The 19,977-nt window shown below is 32.8% G+C and overlaps 1 protein-coding gene across 1 annotated transcript; it reads left to right on the top strand.

The window, feature by feature from the left end:
• Positions 1 to 244: 244 nt before the first annotated feature.
• Positions 245 to 2,413, top strand: LOC132725664 (uncharacterized). The gene has a single exon (XM_060710841.1). The coding sequence runs from the start codon at positions 245 to 247 to the stop codon at positions 2,411 to 2,413; it is 2,169 nt and encodes a 722-aa protein (XP_060566824.1).
• Positions 2,414 to 19,977: the final 17,564 nt, after the last annotated feature.

Below are 19,977 nucleotides of genomic sequence, written 5' to 3'. Positions count from 1 at the left end.
GCATAGAAAATTCTAATTGTAAACTTTTTAGATCCAGGTTAGACTTATAACTGTATTTCCATCTTTTATTTGACATAATAAGCTTAGATAAAATTGTTAAATCACTTATAAAACTATACACTTTATAAATACTGCGTTTTAATGTGCCACGTCCATGTCTTATAGCAACATATACGCTTGAGTCGAGATATAAATTGCTGTTTATTTCTCGTGAAAACATATTTTCTATTGATAAGAAGAAATAATGCAGGAATACAGAAGATGTAATGATTTACCTGACCTTTTATTTTGTTTTAGAATGTTTGGGATACAGGAATACACTCACAATGTGTCACTTAAACTGTCTAAAGTGCTGGACTGGATTGGTGTAAACGAGATAACAGTGATGAAAAGAAGGAAATCAGTGCTACTGCGTGATTCACTAACGACGTTATCTTTAAAGCTTTGCGGCCATGATCTTGATACGTTCAGCTTCGGTAGTCAAATAGAAGGTACAACAACACCAGGATTAAACTCTGATGGTGATAGTGTTTATTTTATGAACAAAATCAATGTGATACAAGACTGGGATGAATGGAAACATGGTAAACAGAATTTGTTGATGATACAAGATGGGAATGTTTCACCAGGATATTGTTTGTTACAAGAGTTAAGAAATGATGTTCCAAGTCCATGCGTAATAAAACATAGAAATCATTCATATAGAGACAGAATGGGGAGAATACTGTTAAAAAATACATTATTTAATGGACCATTTGGAGCAATGGTAAAAAACGGCCCGGCCCATTCTACACAAAATGTTCCTGGACTCACTGATTGTGATTCTGTTCTTGCTTTTCCTTGTATGTCAGGACAATTGCAAGCAGGCCTCAGGTTATATCAACAAAGAGAAGGAAATTGGCCAACAAATGATATGATACAATATTGTAGTAACATGCGGTGCTTTGTGGTTGGAGTTGGAAAAACAGGAAGTGTAAATGAACTTCTTGAATGGAGAATATCCACATCATTTGCAGAGAGATTTTTAATGTTTAGCCTTAATATCACACAAGTCAGATGTTATGTTTTGATGAAAATGATATTGAAAACATTTATTACTCAAAGGTTTCCAAACAGCATTTCAAGTTTCATGTGTAAAACCGTTCTGTTACACTGTATTTCATATACAAGATCTGATGCGTTGAAGGAAAATACCCTCTTTACTTGTCTATCATTTTGTTTATCAACACTTTACAACTTTGTCCAAAATGAATACTGTCCTCAATTCCACAACACACAAAATAACTTGATGAGTGGGCGATTTTCTCCGGAAACGAAGCCGTTAATACTTGAAACACTTCATTATGTAATCGAAAGTAATGGAAGGGCATTGCTCGAAATTAAATGTGACTACTTTGATTCATATTTACAAAAAAGTTTAACCGGTCTGGTACCTAGATATGCACATAATATGCCAACTAGTATTGTTGGGCAATTGCTAACACATTCAGCCTGTTGTATAAGCACAAACTTTAATGTTCTCTTACATGAAATAAATGGTTTATCACCACGACTTACGATTCAAAAACTTTTAACATTTTTGTCACATCATCATAATGAGAATTTTACAAACATAGATAGAAAAGCGTACAGTTTGATAACACGACATTTATGTAATACATTCGGGTCAATTCTAGCATCTTTAAACATTAGCCAACAAGATCATTTAGTATACAAGAAGGCGCTTTCATTCATGTCATTAGGACTCGACTCCGATGTAGCATCTGGTAAATTGAAACTAGCATCCGTTTTCTATTGTACCGGGGATATTCAGAGGACTGAACTGGTCTTGAAAAATATTGAAGAATGTTATGATCTTAGTATTGTTACATCAGTATGTAGGTGTTACAATTTTGCAAAGGTTTCAGATAGAGAAAAGTTTAACAGCTTATGTTATGAATCAAACGATGAATACCCCCTGTTTAAACATTTAACAGCATCATGTGTCTATTTTTTACGTTGTGAAATAAATTGTTGTCCTTTTGAACTTCAACATGAAATGTTTAGATCAACACAGGAATACATTGCTAATAGAGGAAAAGATTATAAATGGATGGACATGGCTGTTATAGATTCTCTTCCGTACCTCTATTTCTTGCAATACAAGACATATTCCTGTCTAGGAAGACAAGATGATAAACAAAGAGCTCTCGAAAAGCTTAACAGAACTATTATTGTCGAACAAAATCTCGGACACAGGGAAACAGCGCTTAACCTTCTCGGACAGTGTATGGAACAAGAATACCGCAAGGACGATGCTTTGAAATGCTTTCTGATGTCCTTAATAATACGAAGAAGACATAATGCTGCAAAGTTTCATATATTTAGACTGTTAGCGTCTTTTTATATTCAGAATTTTAAGATACATGTTTGAGGAAGTAGGACTTACATCCATGAACACGCTCAATCAAACCGAGCCTGCAACATTTTCAATTTTGCCGTGTTGGGCTTTCTTTAGGGATTCTGTATTAATCTATTTTATGATCACATCCGTGTTATTTGTGCCGTGTGGCGACTGTAAAAAGTCTCCCCGTACATTTAATCAATGATGTTATATTCTCGATCCTTGAAAATAGTTCAGCACGACATTATTCTTGTGCTTTTGGTATTTTTAGTTTCAACTTTTCGGCATTTTCTAGTTGGGTGGTTCCAATATTCCTACTGGAATAATGTTGAATCACCCTTAGGATATGTTGCCTGCTTTTTAAATTCGTCTTTTGACGTCTTATCTGTGATATGCAGGCTTCATAACCTATGATCCCCTTTCAAAATTCCATTTTATTTGGTTACGCCCATTCTTTTCTCGTTTAGGGCACACGCATTTTTATTACTTAGGGACCATACGCCGCGTTTCATGGAATGGCACGGAAGTGTCACATTTAAGGTTCCATGATAACCGCCGTATGAACACATCTGCGGATGTTTCTAAATTCAAAAGTTTACTATTTCATGTTTAAATGTTGAAGTCTCCTTAAGCCGGTGCTAGGGGGCGTGGACGGTAACTTGCACTTTCCAGTACCGTCCATGAACAGGCTCAATCAAACCGAGCCTGCAACATTTTCAATTTTGCCGTGTTGGCCTTTTTTAGGGATTCTGTATTAATCTATTTTACACAGCTAACTATACTAAATCAGCGTGGGTTATGATAAACAATATATAACCAAACAAAATGCTTTGCTTGACACAAACATACTTAACGCACAGAACGAAAGAAGCATTTTGGATGTACATGGCCATTATGAATTAGTTTTTTATTTTATTTTCTGTTAAACAAGATGTCCTAGACGATATAAATAAAATATGACGGTATAACAATAAACAGGCTACTTTTTTGTTGTCTGTGATTCACGAACTGTTAGCGTCTTTTTATAATTAGAATTGTGTTACATAAAGCAGTAAGGACATACACAACTATCTTTTATAACAACAGCGTGGATATGGCTGTGGTAAACTATTCATTACCAATCAAATATGCTTTGATTGACACAAAAGACAGAGAAGGAAAGAAACCTTTTAAATGTACATGGCTATAATTAATTAGGTCATTTATTTCATTTTCTCCTAACGAATATATCGTTAAAGATAATAGGAATATATAACAATAAACAGAGAAAAATAATCCTTGAAATAGATATGAAGAACAAATTAAAAAAGACGCTGAATATTCGTGCACAGTGTATATTTTGCATTGTCATTTTAATAGAGTCACAATGTTTGCCCAATAAATGTCTAATAAGAGTCACTTATTCAATCAACTTGAACAGTATCAGTTTAAATAGAAATTATCTATCAGTGTTTAATCATTGCAATACCAGAGTGCTTTATTAATGGTGGAGCGTTTCGCCAATTAACTGTCAATTCATACACGATGTAATATTTTTCGATGTAATATTTTTCAAGTGTGTAATCAATGTCATATCAGATACAGTAACATTTTTATATGTGTAAAAGTAACATCTTATAAAATATGTGTCCATTTAGATAAACAACAAAACGTGAGATTGTTCATTTTGAATTATCGTAAAAATATGATATTATGTCAATGTGTTTGAAATGTAAGGGAAACAACTTGTATTATTGTATAATGTATGCGCATACTCCAGAGGTATCTGTTTAAGATTATCTGTGTGGCTATATGAATAAGTATTTTGAACATGTTAAGATTTTCATAATTTTATCATTTTTTAATTACTTGTGAATGAATGTGACCTTTTAACAGTGTTAAAATTTCAGATATATCATAAAACTGTTTGTATTTGTTTTGTTCTCCAATAAATATTACACTTAAACTGCTGAACTTGTGTTTGTATAATGTTTTTGCAGTGCTTTAAAGTCTTTACAACCCATTTGAAACTTGTTTAAATCAAAATGCCAACAGAAAAGGGCCTGGTCATACTGCATGGATGCACAAACTGGCCTGGCTGCGTCATAATGGCAGAGGCTGATCTCATTCAGTTTAAGCTCTAAACTCGTGGCAACGTCTGATCACTTTCGGTTTCAGCAAGCTGGCCTGGCTCTTGACTTGTGGCGAAGACTAATCACTTTCAGTTTCAGCTGCCTGGCCTAGTTCTATTGTGTTGGCAAAGCCTTTTTATTTTCAGTATCAGCTGGCTGACCTGGCTAGATACTGGCAACATTAGCTGATCCCTTCGGTTTCAGCACGATGGCTTGGCTCTATTCTGGCTGCAAAGGCTGATCAGTTAAGGTTTCAGCTGGCTGCCTTCTCTTTACAGGTAGCATCGGCTGATGGACTGGCCCTATGCTTGTGGGAATAACTGACCTTTTTTCAGAAGCCAGGTTTGGCTCTTAACTGGTTTCAAATGCTGATCAATTTTGGTTTCAGCAGGATAGCTTAGTCCCGTGTTAACAAAGATTTAAGGATAAGGATCATATTTAAAAACTCAAATATTCTCCAAAATTTATCCTCTTAGATTAAATATTCAATATTAAATATATCAAACTGGACTTAAAATATCATGTTTATGAAAGTTTAAAATAAATTTATTGTTATTTTTACAAATAATTGGCATTTTACAGTTGATCCAAATTTTGATCTTGATCCTAAAATTGATCCTTATTTTGATCCGAATATTTTTGTATTAATTTTGTTTTGTTATTAGTTGATTTTATTTAAATATAGGTTGGTTTCTTTGCAAATAAGCAAGTATTTACCATTCGAATATGTACCATTTAATTCTAGCATAATACTATCAATTTTAGTTTATAAAACAATGAAAATAAAATTAGGATCACCTGATCCTGATCCTGATCTTTTCTTTGTGAACACGGGGCCTGGCTATTTCCTGATAGCAATGGCTCAAACCTTCAGGCTGGACTGGCTCTATACCGGTGGCAATAACTGATATTTTATTCAGAAGGCAGACCTGGCTATATCCTAAAGGCAATAACTTATCTCATTTGGTTTAAGCAAGTGTTCGGCTCTATACTAGGGAACTAAAAGATCTTTTTTATTTCAGAGGGCTGCCCTGGCTCTATACTGCGGACAAAGGCTGATCACTTTCGGTTTCGATGGCGGGCGTCTATAATGTTGGCATTCGGTTTCAGCAGGCTAGTCTTGTTCTATACTAATGGCTGGCAAATGCTGATCACCCTCGATGGCAGCTGGCTTGTCTGGATCTATACTGGGGCAAAGGCTGATCTTTTTTGGTTTCAGCCAGCATGTCTGGCCTTATACTGGTGGCAAAAACTGATCATATTTGAATTCAGCAGACTGGCCTGGCTCTATAGCTGTGACAGAGGGTTATCAAATTGAATTTGACCAAGCTGGTCTGGCTTAATAATTGTGCCAAAAAAGGATCACACTCTATTTTAGCAGGTTGGCCTGTCTCAAACTTTTTTGCAAATGCTGATCACTTTCGATTTCAGCTGGTTGGCCTGGCTATATACTGGTGGCAATGGCTGATCACAATTGATTTCAGCAGGTCGCCCCTGACTTTATACTGTGGCAAAGGCTGATCACTCTAGATTTCTGCAGGCTCGCTTTGCTCTATACTTGTTGCAAAGGCTTTTGGTTTCAGCAGGCTATCCTGGCTTTCTACTAGTGGCAATAGCTAAAAGTTGCGACACAAAAAACAACAAATCAATTGTAAAAAATATACAACACTGAAAATGACGGTATTGAGTAGTAATAAAGTTATGTCTTTCAAATAAATCAGATATAATTCGTGATATGTGATATCAGCGGGAATATTTGGTCAAGATTAAATAAAAAAAGGGAATAATTATTTATGTAAGTCATTTTTAAACGGAAATGAATTCACAATAAAGAATTCGTGATATAAATACGTATATTTATTTATTTCGTATTAAAGCGTTGTTTTAAATTAATATTTATTTTTCCCATATTATTTAGATATCAATATTTCTGAAAAATAGCCATTCTAATACCTGAAGTTAGAAAAGTGTTCATAGTCCAATTTTGTAGGGAAAATTTTGTTTACATTTTGCATACAGATGTCCTTAACTCAATGCAATTTACCGATGTTGCCAATTTTCAGATTATTATTATAGTGTCAATTACATTTGTACTACCTCGGTGAATAATTGTTATTGTCTAAATAATTATATTTAATTTTCTCAAACGATTTTTGATTGGAAAAATATATTCAAAAGTAAAACATGTTGCGGACTTACGGACAACAAAAGATATTTTAAAACAAAGATAATTGATCTAATCAGACAAGAAAGATAGTTGCTTAATCTTGTTTATTAAATATGAGAAAGTAATCGAAACGACGTAATATTCACTTCCCATAGTAAGATAGGAATAAGTATAATCATATTGTTTTTATTTAATATATTTCTCCTCTCTCAAAGCCAGGTATGAATAAGTGTAAGCATATTTTTTTATCTTATATATTTCTCCTCTCTCATAGTCAGTTAGGAATTAGTGTCAGCATATTTTGTATTTAATAGAGTTCCCCTTTCTCAATGCCATGTAGGAATAAGTGTAAGCATATTTTGTTTATTCAATATATGTCCGCTCTCTCATAGACATGTAGGAATAAGTGTAAGCATATTTTGTTTATTTAATATTATGTTTCCTCTCTCATAGCCATGTAGATTTTAGTGTAAGCATATTTTGATTTTAAATTTCTCCTCTCTCATAGCCAGGTAGGAATAAGTGTAAGCATATTTTTTAATTTAATATACGTACCCTCTCTCATAGCCAGGTAGGAATAAGTGTAAACATATTTTTTATTTAATATACGTCACCTCTCTCATAGCCAGGTAGACATTAGTGTAAGCATTTTTTTTATTCAATACCTGCTCCTTCTCTCATGGACAGTTTATTTAAAGGCCTCAACAGACGATAGGATTTAGTTGTACAACACTAATTAGAGATGTGATGTACAATTTTCAAAGCAAAACAACACTTGCATTCAGACGGTAATTCTACACTGTAGGAATCATCTAAGGTTTCCCTAAAAAGGGTCTCTCCCAATTGATCCTTTACAAACTTTACTCACTAAATACTTTTTTTCCATAGGAGCAATTTTTAGCACTAAGGGACATCTCGCAGCAACATTTGTACTTGTATTAGTAGATTATTGTTTCACGTTCTTTGTGATAACGCTCTAGGATACCCTGCACGAAAAATATCAACTGACAACTTTTAATTGCATTAGCTCGTTTAAAAATACTATAATATTTCAAGTAGAAGAAGTTTTTTAGGTTATATTTACTTTAATCTGCCTGATATATATGCATTTACAATCAATTTAGATGAAAGAATATGAAAAGACCTCCCACCTCTAGAGATATAACGAAACAGCTAACTTCAGATGTTTTTTTACTAAACTTTCCTTCTGTCACTTGAGAGCTTTAATGTTTACGATTTAAATTATAAAATAAAAGGGAATATTACAAAATTTTAACTTATATTGACTTTCACCTGTTCTGTTCACTTACTTGATATCCTTATATGGACATAATGCCACTTTTTTATTCTTAGATCATGTTTTTTGACAGATGATAGTCTTACTTTATGATATGAAGAAAATGTTGCAGCATGTTTATATATAATCTATAATAAAATTAATTATGCATTGCACATTTTAGCATTATTCATAAATACTCAGGTACGATCCATTCGACTAACATATCAATTGTGTCATATATAGGCAACTATTAAAGAGAGAAATAAGGGTACATATGGTTGATAATGTATTTAAATGTTCATGATATAGATATGTGGACAGAGCTGTATTACTGGTAATAGTACTGCAGTACGTGCTGAAGCATTTTGGAAGTACTGGTACTGATTCTGCATTACTGTCTTAAAGAATGATACTGCATTACTAGGCAATACTTTTGGTTTTGGTTTTGATAAATCCCATGTATTATTCTATTTTTGTGAAAAAGTAAGTTATCAAATCTATTGATAATTTACTGCAATATTCCTTCAAATGTTAACATTGTATTCATCATAGTAAGAAGCACCAAAGACTTGAAATACAAATTAAATTGAGAAAAACAGACTCAAAAACTCTTTATCTTAAACTATCCTTATAATAATTTTTCTTTACTTTTTATTTATTAGCAAAAACAAAGAGCAAGATAAAAGCTTATCAATTGCTTCTATTCAAAAAATGATAATAATAAGTGATTCTGTTAGTAACATAAAAAGTTGTTATTTACTTTGGTATGAATTGAACAGATGTGTGAAGGTGTGAAAGGCAACAAAAGGCTGTTGTGTTTAAAATGAAAGTTGATTGCATTGTGTTACAGGTGATTGGCTACTTAACAATAAGATATGACATGAATATGATATGTTATAAATATTGTTTTAAAAAGTATGTTAAATCAAAAAAGTTATAAAAATGTAATGTTAACTTTAAAGTAAATAATCTTTTTTTTTTCTTTTTTTTTTTGCTGAATAATGTTTGCTTTTTCAGCCGAAGACCGTCTGGTTTCACCTTGACTTCCGCTAAAATTAACAGTAAAGAAATGATTATAGGCAGAATTTTCATTGTTCATTTTAACACTAATAGCCTGTTCGATTATTACTTTAGAAGAGCTTCCGTTATAGGTAGAGTTCTTTCAAACTGTTCGATTGGTCGATGGTGTTGGTGTTGGAAGAAGATATATGCCAGAATAAATATAAAAACACAATAATGATATTTTCTAGATGTTTCTAACAGCTTTTCAATAAATATATGAAATTAAATATGACCAATCGCCTTTTTGATACTTTTGCGTTCGATTTTGTTTCTCTTCTTAGCTGTTCTGGTCATTATGTTCTCTTCTGGAACCGGGCATAAGACGATTGAAACGAACTTTCGACTAATTTACAGTTGCAAAATTCTCCGTGGAATTAGTGTACAGTATCTTCTAAATGTTTTATTATGAATTCATATTCAAATCAAATTCCTTTTTGATTAAAATCAAATAATTTATAAGTAATATTGTTTAAATCTAAGATTAAATCTAAGATGACAATTGCTGGGGGAAAATGAACTGAAATAAAACTAATGAGGACGAATAAATTGATCAGTTTGCGGTTAGCATGGTCAGTGGTAGCTTATCCTATGCAAGTTAATAGGTTTGACTTCTGCGAGTATCTTTTTTTAAAGATACTTCTTGTTATAAATTGAAACTATACATATGTTGTTGTGTTTGACACTGTGCATTAATTTAATTCAAACTTTGATGAATGCATAAAAGTAATAGTACTGATACTTAATTACCTACCCCAAAAAAGTACTGGTACTGCAGAACCAGGCTAAAATCTAGTACTGGTACTGGTAATGGTACTGCATAACTTGGCAAGTACTGGTACTGGTACTTAAGTACTACACCCTTAGTACTGATGCAGCTCTGTATGTGGAAATGAAAAGTTTTATAATATCAACTTGAGAAAATACATGTTTTGCTTCATTTCATTAAAGATACTTACAATTTCAGTGATTTTTGTCTTCAATTTTTTAAAAATAATCTGTGACTTTCAGAAGGGGAAATATAGCGCAATAAATCGGAAATGGGGAAATTAACTTCAAACAACAGAAAATGGAATTTACCCACACATTCCATAAACATTTTCAATTTCAATTTAACATGCATGGTATTGCAGATTTTATCGATTATACCCGAACATATTTCATTCTTCTCATGTCATAGATATCAGGTTTATTGCTTCTAGTAAAGTGAATTTATTTCACTGTTACTTGCGTTTTCATAATTTATAATATCTAATCAGCTAACTAGCAGTTCCATAACAATAAACATGAATTTTGAAAATGAAATAAATAAAATTTATAAACATTTCTTTATGGGTGATTATCTCGTTTGACATATATTTAGATAAATGCCAACTTTCTGTTTACTGTAAACTTCACAGATATCGGTGAAAAATACATGTCAAAAACAGGTGATAAGAAGAGTTTTTACTACATGTTTGTTTAAAATTCATAAAGTATCAGGAAGATTTATAAAGAAAGTAAGAGAAACCCCAATGCACTTCATTTGGGTTTCAAACAAAAGGAATACCTTTATTGGGGCAGTTATCTTTTAGAAATAAAACCTTCTTGATCAATTGCTCCTTTTACATCAGTTATAAATTGACAATATTTGATTAATCGGTATATCAGACCATATACGGAAAGTTTTGCTAGATACAAGGTAATTCTTTAATTTTATGTCATAAATGTTATGCATCAAAATATTTAAAGCTAAATGATATTGTTATTTATATAAGTTATCTCTATACTGTGACATAAAAAACGTATAGACCAAACTTTAAAGAAAATCAAAGTGAACGTGATCATATATGTTAAATCATGGAATTTTACTTTATTTTTGATTTTATTGGCAATAACTGTGTTATTTAAAAATTAACTTATTTCATTGTTGAACACATGTAACTTTAGAGAATAATTTCTTAGAGAAGATCAAACTACGATTGACCTTGACTCATAAACGACATTTATCTTTTAGGTCAAAGTAAAAAATATTTTTTTAACTATGATATACTAGGCACAACAATACTTGGGCCATAATATTTAGGAAAATTGAATAGAAGATGATTTTAATCTTTATTTGACCTTGACGTCAATTTCAAATAAAGTAATTTTGATAGAGTTAACCATAACATCATTCATGGATTTGCTTGGACAAGGATCACGATAAAAAGCTTACATGTTGAATCATGCAGATTGAAAGTTAGATAGGAGCAAGTTATTGTTTTCTTTAGCAAAATATATAAAACGCATTGCTTAGTACTGGTTGGTTCCAGAAACGCATTTGAGAGTGATACAATAAGCTTATAGCTTCATTCCTCTCTGATTTCTTATGTTTGACTGTTTGTCACCCATTTATTGTATTCAATTTAGTCTTAATCTCCATGAACATTCGCCTTAAAGGCATATAATACTTCATAAACATATACATTTTTACTAAAACAGAAAGGCAAATATTAACTTTATAACATTTGGGTAATGGTGTTAGCGCATGTCATGATGCCTATAATCAGAAGAAAGTGAAACTGAATTATTTAGCATTACAGTTGTAAATTGTAAGTTATGTTTTGACTTTCAGTTCATATAAAATAAAATACTGAATCACTGTAACTGAATTATTAATTGCCAATAAAGCAACAACAGTCTATTAGTTATTGTTTGGAAGCTTGAAAACATTTCTGAGGCAAACTGGGCCTTTAAATATTTATAACGGTTTTACAAATACAAATACTTTAAAATAGTCATAAACGTTTATGATGTGGCATAGATTTGTAAGTTAATAGTACTCATTCTAAGTTAAACATAAATATATTTTTATTCTTATTGCTTCCATTTTGAGACATCAGAATAACAGTGAAAATGTGTGCTACAAATTACATTTACATGGTGATATTCATCTTCATTATGCTAGATAACTGATAATGATAAACTTTGAGGTAATTTGAGGTAATGTAACTAAATATGTGTTTATCTACTGTGGTGCCTGCCTGTTCATGAAATTATTGGATATATATTCTAAATTTTCCGGCAAAATACTGGTAAATTCCAAATTCGAATTCCAGGCCTTTTGACCTACACTATAAGTAAACAACTGCATATCCTCATTTCATGTCCAGAAACGATCATGAAATGCTATAGCAACATTGACATGTTTAAAAAATCCCAAATTACACTTATTTATACGTAAAATTGTGGAGATTTTTTCACCTTATATTTTATCCTACAGGCTTCTAAATAATTGGCATTTGTTTCGAGTTTGATTGAGTCTTTTCATGAGAGATAATCAAAAAGTGTTACATCTCTAAAAAAGCTCCCTCGCACAGGCTTAACGAAAAATAAATAAAAAATACCACAAAAACAATTTTGGGCCATGTTTTAACATGACAGAACGCGAGTTTTGTTAATTCCAAGATTTTTTAAAATCATTTTATAATGACACTTAACCTCATATAGATGTGTTTTGAAGGCCTTTAAGCCTCCCCCTCCCTTGGAGGTCTCAATAAATGAAGAACAAGTCCTAGTTAGGCCCCAAACATTTTGTTTTCCTCTGTGAAATGTTGTTAAAAAAATGATCACTTTTTCGGCGCCTCTTTTTATGAAACAAATACATCAGATGGGTTCGAGAGGGGAGACTATGCCCTCCTTTGCTTAGGGGATTAAAGGGGGGGGCAAGGGAATTTTTGACTTGTGAGAGACTAGGTCTCAGGTCGCTCTTAAGGTAACGTGTAACAAACCCTGAAAAGCATTTTGCACTACCTCAAACAATTAAGAAGTTGAAACACATTTCAATCGGTTGCCATGGCAACAGGAAATTTAGAATTGAGCATGCTGTTTCAAAGGCTAGGGCCGACACGAGGGACACATGACTGGAATCACCGACCTACCGTAAGCTAGTTTAAAAGCTTCCTTATATACAAAAAACCCAAAGTTATGAACAACAGCGGTAAAGACGAGATTGCATTTGTGAAAAGATGCTATACCACTGCATTAAAACAACATTTTTCAATACAATAATGAACTTTGTTATGATTCAGTTGTGTCTAGTTTATTTGGGGATTAATGTCTTATTTCTGCATGTCAAACGATGTCGGTTAGTTTATATTGACATGTTTAGTCAAAACCATTTTTAAAGAATCTTCCTTGAATGAACAATGCCAAGAGTTTGGTTATTTTGCACATAGCATTGCCTTGTGGACCTCTAAAAAAATATTTATCATGTCCTTGTATCGTGGTTTGCATGCATGGGCACCTGTTTGCCGTACTACTTTCTAACGAGCGTCGCTTTATTCGATTTTTTTATTACGACTAGTAACCCCCATCTGTACCCCCGATAATAATTGCTGTTACAAAATAAAACTGTTCATTAACCAACTGAAATTCATTGTTTTATTGAGAAACCCTTTTCAAGATATTTACAGACGAATTATTTCGACCTAAATACGACATAAAAGTCTACATATATTAAACGTTCATAGTATCCGGGGTAATGTTTATAAACATTGTCGGCTGAAATGTTTTAACTACTGTTAAGACAATGAGATTTGCAAATGGTACTTTTGACATCCATGGGGGGGCGGGTAATTTATGTGAAGGAAGTTATGAGGATCAAATTATGACTGCTACTGTTTCAGAGGTGTCTTATGTTGATGTTATGAATGAATAAGGAATTGATATCGAAATGATATGTACTGAAATGAATGAAGATCCTGCTGATCAGTGACCTGAAATCATACAGACACATGAATTAGCTGTACCTGTCCCTAATGAAACTGAACATTCTACTGTTAGTAACCCTTTAGCAAATAAATTACTTTCTACTTCTACTGAAACAAATGAAAACTCCATGTCTAGCTTGAACATCCAAGAATCCACAAATAGATATAACCTAAATGAATCAGTATTCAAAAAAATTTCTTCTGATGATGTTAGAAATTTTATATAAATGAAGAGTGTCTGATGTAGCAAAATTTGAAGGATTTCTAGCAACTTAACAAGAAACAAAATTAAACTCGACCTCTTAAGAGAGTATTTAGCCAACTTTATTATATTAGAAAGGAAGCCAGATGGAAATAATTATGAACAATCTACTATCAGAAACAAGGTATCAAGCATCGACCGCAAACTCCGCAGAAATATCACCACAACATTTTTACAGAGCAGTCAAATATATTTTAACTAAGCCGCGATGCTCTTCATGCCAAACAGAAATTACTCAAAGGCTAGGAAAAGGAAAAAGGCCAATAAAGTTCAGCCCAATATCTGACCAGTAAATCAATATGCTCTACGAAAAAGCCATTCTATGTGCCATTAATGCTAGGACACTATTAAACACCATCTGGATCAACAACCATAAATTATGATTTGATGTACATTTTAATTTATAATTATAAATGTATAATTTTAAAATGATAAAGTCTTTAAAAAGACACTGAAAAAAATTCTAATTAGATTTAAAAACAAACTTTTTTTAAATAAATGACAAATAAAAAAATAACTTTGATATTATAGACAAAACATTCACAGATTTTAATTTTACAAACCATGAATCAGCAAATAAGTGCTCCCGCTGAGAATTGAACTCCTCTTATGTATGTACATTTGCTCCTGAAAATTTCCATTGTTTTAAAGAATTTCTCAGCATCAGTTTAACTATACACATACGAATATTTTTAAAAGTACACTTAAAATGATTTTTCATCATCTAATTATAAATGGCAATTTCTAAAAGATTTTGCTAAATATTAACAATTGTTTATTACTTATGGTGCTTATTTTACCAATCTAAGACATTTGATGTTCTGATGATAAACAATAACCACAAAATATAGATGCCAAGTCTCTATGTATTTGATTTTGTTGCTTCTTTTCAACAAAATCTGGATTAAAACTACTATTAAAACTGAACAATATGTACTATTCATTTATGGATACTGATATCATTTATAATCTCATTATTGAATAATGCAAATACTATGGTAAAAAACACACAAAAACCGTACAATTCTAAGCTGTAGCATAGACAGTCTAACACAAAAGTGTTATTTTTACAACAAAAAATAACAAATCAAAGAGACCGTTTTATTTTACAAATTTAGACGGGTGACATTTGTCTGCAGCTCAGATTGTATACAGTACCTAAAACTAAGAGAGCGACAGACAAACACAAGGACAACACTAAACATCAATGATGTCCGAAAGGTTACTCCAAAAATTTATGCATCCCTGAAGACCGAGAAAGGTGTCCGGTGAAGATGTACTAATTCTATGCAGGCAAAAGATGCAATGACTTTTGCGAACCAGACAATTCTTTTTACATCCCCCCCCCCCATTCGATTTCTCAAAAAAATGATAATAAAAATTTGTTTTTGAAGATGCCTCTTGGAGAGAAAAAATGGAAGTCTGGTGAAAACAATGGCGTTGAATGGTGGTTTGGATGAAAATAAACGTTAAAACAATCAAACAAGAAGGAAGCACCTTGATCAAAAACTTCGAGATTCTGGTATTGCCCCAACCGATATCATGCAGATCAGTGGTCAAGTGAACATTCAGTCTGTAATGAATTATTAAACAATTTCGGAGCAAACACATAAACAATGGTCTAAAATTCTGTCTATAACTATAACTTGAACATAAGTGAAATCATATGTGTTTCATGTTTACATAGCATGTTGCACAGTTGTAGCCTGTTTGCATGTAGGTCACTGGATGCGTTTGAAATGACTTGTAAAAGTATTGATTTGTTGATGAACTGTTTTACTGTAGAGATTTCTTGTCGATAATAGATAAAAGATAGAATAGTTTCGAAGACTGGTTTTACATGTTTGCTTTTAAAATATATCAGAATGCTAAGAACTATTTGTTTAACCATGCAAAGGCCAAAGTAACTAAACGAACGTTACAACAAAGGGATATAACTCTGTTCAAAATTAAAAGTAATTTGCCTGATAAAATTATGTAAATAAAAACGATGACAGGAAAAAAGAATAATAAATTGAAGCCGTGGATGGAAAAATGTAATCTGACTCTGCTCCGGAATTCATTTGGTTAGCCTTCGGCTCACCAAAAAAAAATCCTCCGTCTCGGCAGATAAATTTTCTCCATCCACGGAACCAACCTATTATTCTCTATATCCATCATGTCCCGGTATTAAAATTCACTAGACCACGAGGTTAACTAAGCTTTCATAGCTTTGTATTGGAAAACACAGTTACGTCTTCCTTTGTAAAACTGCAATGTCTTGAACTTAGATATTTGTCATGATCATTTACAGTAGCAAACAGATTTTTTAATGCTTTGGTTATAAATGACAAAACATATGATAAACAAGACCATGAAGAAAAGGTGGTGCTCAACGAACGCAGCCCCTACCCTACCCAGCAACAAGAGCCAGCGGCAAGGAGCCCAGGAGGACCCCAAACAGAATAAGGAAAGGGCACAAGGCAGAGCACGGGCAGGCAAACCACTATCTAAGAATAAATAACTAGAAACCGACAAGGAACTAATAGAAAACAAACAAATGATCGAACATTAGACCCATAAAGCAAAAAGGCACATGCCAAGGGGACATGAGACCCGGGGAGGGGAAGGGGAATAAATGCAATAAATAAAAACTAGGGGCAAAGGGGAAGATACTTACCGTAGACGAGAAAACAACAAGAGACTCAAAAGTGTCACCGAAACATTATAAAACAACATAGACAAACATCTGAGGAACATAGAGGGGCGCCGCCTTGGAACGGTCAGCAGCATTAATACTGCTGGGGAGTTTAAACCCGTTAATGGTGCACCAAACCTCACTCTTAGCCCCACCATGTTCCTATAAACGAGACAGTGTAAATAAAATGAATCCCCGCCAAGTGAAATTCTAACTGTTGTCATGGTAACAAAAGGTGAAATAAGTAAAACATCAAAATGCTCATGTAGAAACATACAAAAGAAAACCCAATGAAAATAACAAAAGTACTCAATGTCTTAAAGGAAGACAGAGCAACAAGAAGATCGACGAAGCAAGACAGAAGACGAACATAAAGGCAATTCAGTCCCAAAGGGATCTATGAACTGTCCATCATAGAGTCTCCCACTTGGTCCGTCAGATGTAATCAAAAGAGGAAAGCGTAGCGTCCAACTGTAAATGGGTTGAACACTAAGCATGCGGTATGTCTTAAATAGTAGGGTCATAACCCTTTTGAGTAAAGACACCAGAAAAATTACAATGACCCAAGATCTTACGAAGTTTGTAAACAGCATCCCCGTAAAAATCAGCCTGGCTAATCCCTTGTCGCAGAGGAGTTTTCAGATCACTATTGAATTTTGAAATTAAATCAAAGTTACGATTGTAAAATTTTGTAAATTTTTTACGTAATTTATAATAGCGGTAGTCCTGTTTGAGTAGCTCACCGGTAATGAAAATATTTCGCTCGTTAAAATCCTTTACGTTGCTACAAGCTCTAGCGAAACTTATTAACTGAGATATATAAACCCCGTAATATGTTGCATGCGGTGCGTCTCCACCCAAATGAGGATAACTTACTATATCAAAATCAAAGTCATCTCTTCTATCATAGATTTTAAAACCTATTGTAAAATAATTTCTGAAAACGTAACCTTTTTTAATCATTGTTTATCAATTGAGCGATCAATGACAATTATGTCCTTCTTGTTTTTACGAAGAATTCCTGCGATTAACGACAGTTTAAAAGGACTCTATGGAGGTTTGTTCTCATGATAGGACCGGAAATGTGTTAACATTTGATTACAAAATTTCAACTCATTTGCTCACACAACTGATCCCGAATACTCCAATGAAATGTGAAGACATTTCCAAAATGGAAGAGATTTTTCAAATATTTTTGACTGAAATCTGGTTAAGAATCGTTCTATTTATATATGGTATTTAAAATTTGACAAAGGTCACTCTTTTCTTTGATGAAAGAGTAAGCAGGGACAGTTGATCCCATATCAGCTTATAGCTTTAGTGTTAAAGTCAAACAAAGTAATTTTAAATTTGAACACGTCTGGCGACAGACGGAACTTAAAGATTTCGTGAACTTCTATAATAAACATTTTAACGGGATGCATAATGGGCGTTCATGTCTGAATTTATGTGCCGTTATTTATAATTTTCAATTCAACATTTGTGTAACCATGCATACAATATAATTATTCAATGTCAAAGAAAGTGGCTTATGCCTCACGAGATGAATACGGGTAAGGTTTATGAAGGACAAAAATATCTTAGAGATAAGCTGCACGCACCTTGAATGTTTTCCAAAGGGTATTTAATGAAATGTAGAATAATTTCAAAATTGAAGGAATTCTAGCACATTTTCATGGTGGTGGCTGCTCTTGCCTTACATAAATGCACAATACCGACAAATTGTTGTTCAAACCCCGTACAATCCTTTGCAGGACACATCGTCATTAAAAATCAAGGCATTTAGGAATAAATGGCATGCTTCTGGTATGGATGACAGGCGTCCTATCTCATTTGTTACTTCGACGAATAACCACGTCAGAGAATGTCAGGATGCTAAGGCACCAAAGTACACCAAACACTACAATTAAACTGATTCAATCTTTTATATTCAAATTGTCACGCTTAGGTAATTTTGCACTGATGTCCTGTTCTTTTCATTAATTCAGATGATTTTTTCATTGGTTTTGATTATTTTAATTGACTAATTTTAAATTGTTTTTGTAGGATGAGAAAGATTCGATTTAAAGGAAGAGATAAATTAAACTCAAAGAATAATTTATATTTAATACTTTGCTGATCTACTATTTAGTACAATTTAACCTATCCAATTAAGGAATCAAACTTTCAATTTCGAATTGTACACTTCTCAATTGTAATTAAAATTTTACACTTTATGAATACATTCTTTGAATGTGCTACTTCCATGTTTTACAGGACCAAATATGCTTGATTTATATCAGATTTTTTATCGTCAAAACATATTTGCAAATGTAATGAAGAATAGCATTAAAGAATACAAAAACTGTTATGAATTAAATGAATCTCGGTATTATTTCAGAATGTTGAGACAACCAGATTTTGCTCACAATGTATCACTTAATATGTCTCAAGTGATGAATAGGCTTGGAGTAAACGAGAAGATGGTGATGAAAAGAAGAAGATTAATGTTACTGAATGAATCAGTTTTGACGTTGTTTCCTCAGCTAATAGGTATTGATAGAAATACATTCTTCTTCGGTAGTCAAACAGAAGGTACAACAACTATAGGCTTAAGATCTGACCTAGATCTTCTTATTTCTACGAATAAAAATTAATGTGATACAAGACTGGAGTGAATGGAAACATGGTAAACATAATTTGTTGATGATTCATGATGAAACTGTCTCACCAGGATATTGTTTGTTACAAGAGTTAAAAGACGCATGCCTCCACTGCCCGCACTTAGTTGAAATTAATGATATTCATATAAAGATAGGTTGGGGAGAATATTGTTAAAAAATACATAATCAATTGTCTAGAGATAATGTTACAGTGAGACATGGTCCGGCCTTGTTGAAACAAGGTGTTCCTGGAGGCAGTGATAGTGATTTAGTTTATGCCTTCCCCTGTCAGTTTTAAACCAGTTCAAGCACGTCGCATTGGTTAAACAACATAGATTAGGATATTGGCCTACAAATGATATATAGAGTACTGCAGAACACGAGATTGTTTTTAGTAGCCGTCGCAAAGAACAGGAATGCAAATGAAATACCCTTAATGGAGAATATCTACATCATTTGCAGAGAGATGTTTTAATGTTTATCTTAACATAACACAAATCAGATGTTATGTTTCGATGAAAATGATACTTAAAACTTTATAACCCAAATGTCCCCGACAGCATTTCAAGTTCATTGTGTAAAACACATTTGTTACATTTGTATTTTTCATATACAAGAGCTGATGCATGGCAGGAAAATACCCTCTTTACTTGTCTATCATTTT

Source organism: Ruditapes philippinarum, unplaced genomic scaffold, assembly GCF_026571515.1.
Source record: "Ruditapes philippinarum isolate M1 unplaced genomic scaffold, ASM2657151v2 ctg5317_1_1_1_1, whole genome shotgun sequence".
In the NCBI taxonomy this organism is placed as follows: domain Eukaryota; kingdom Metazoa; phylum Mollusca; class Bivalvia; order Venerida; family Veneridae; genus Ruditapes; species Ruditapes philippinarum.
This window is presented reverse-complemented; position numbering and strand designations above follow the sequence as displayed.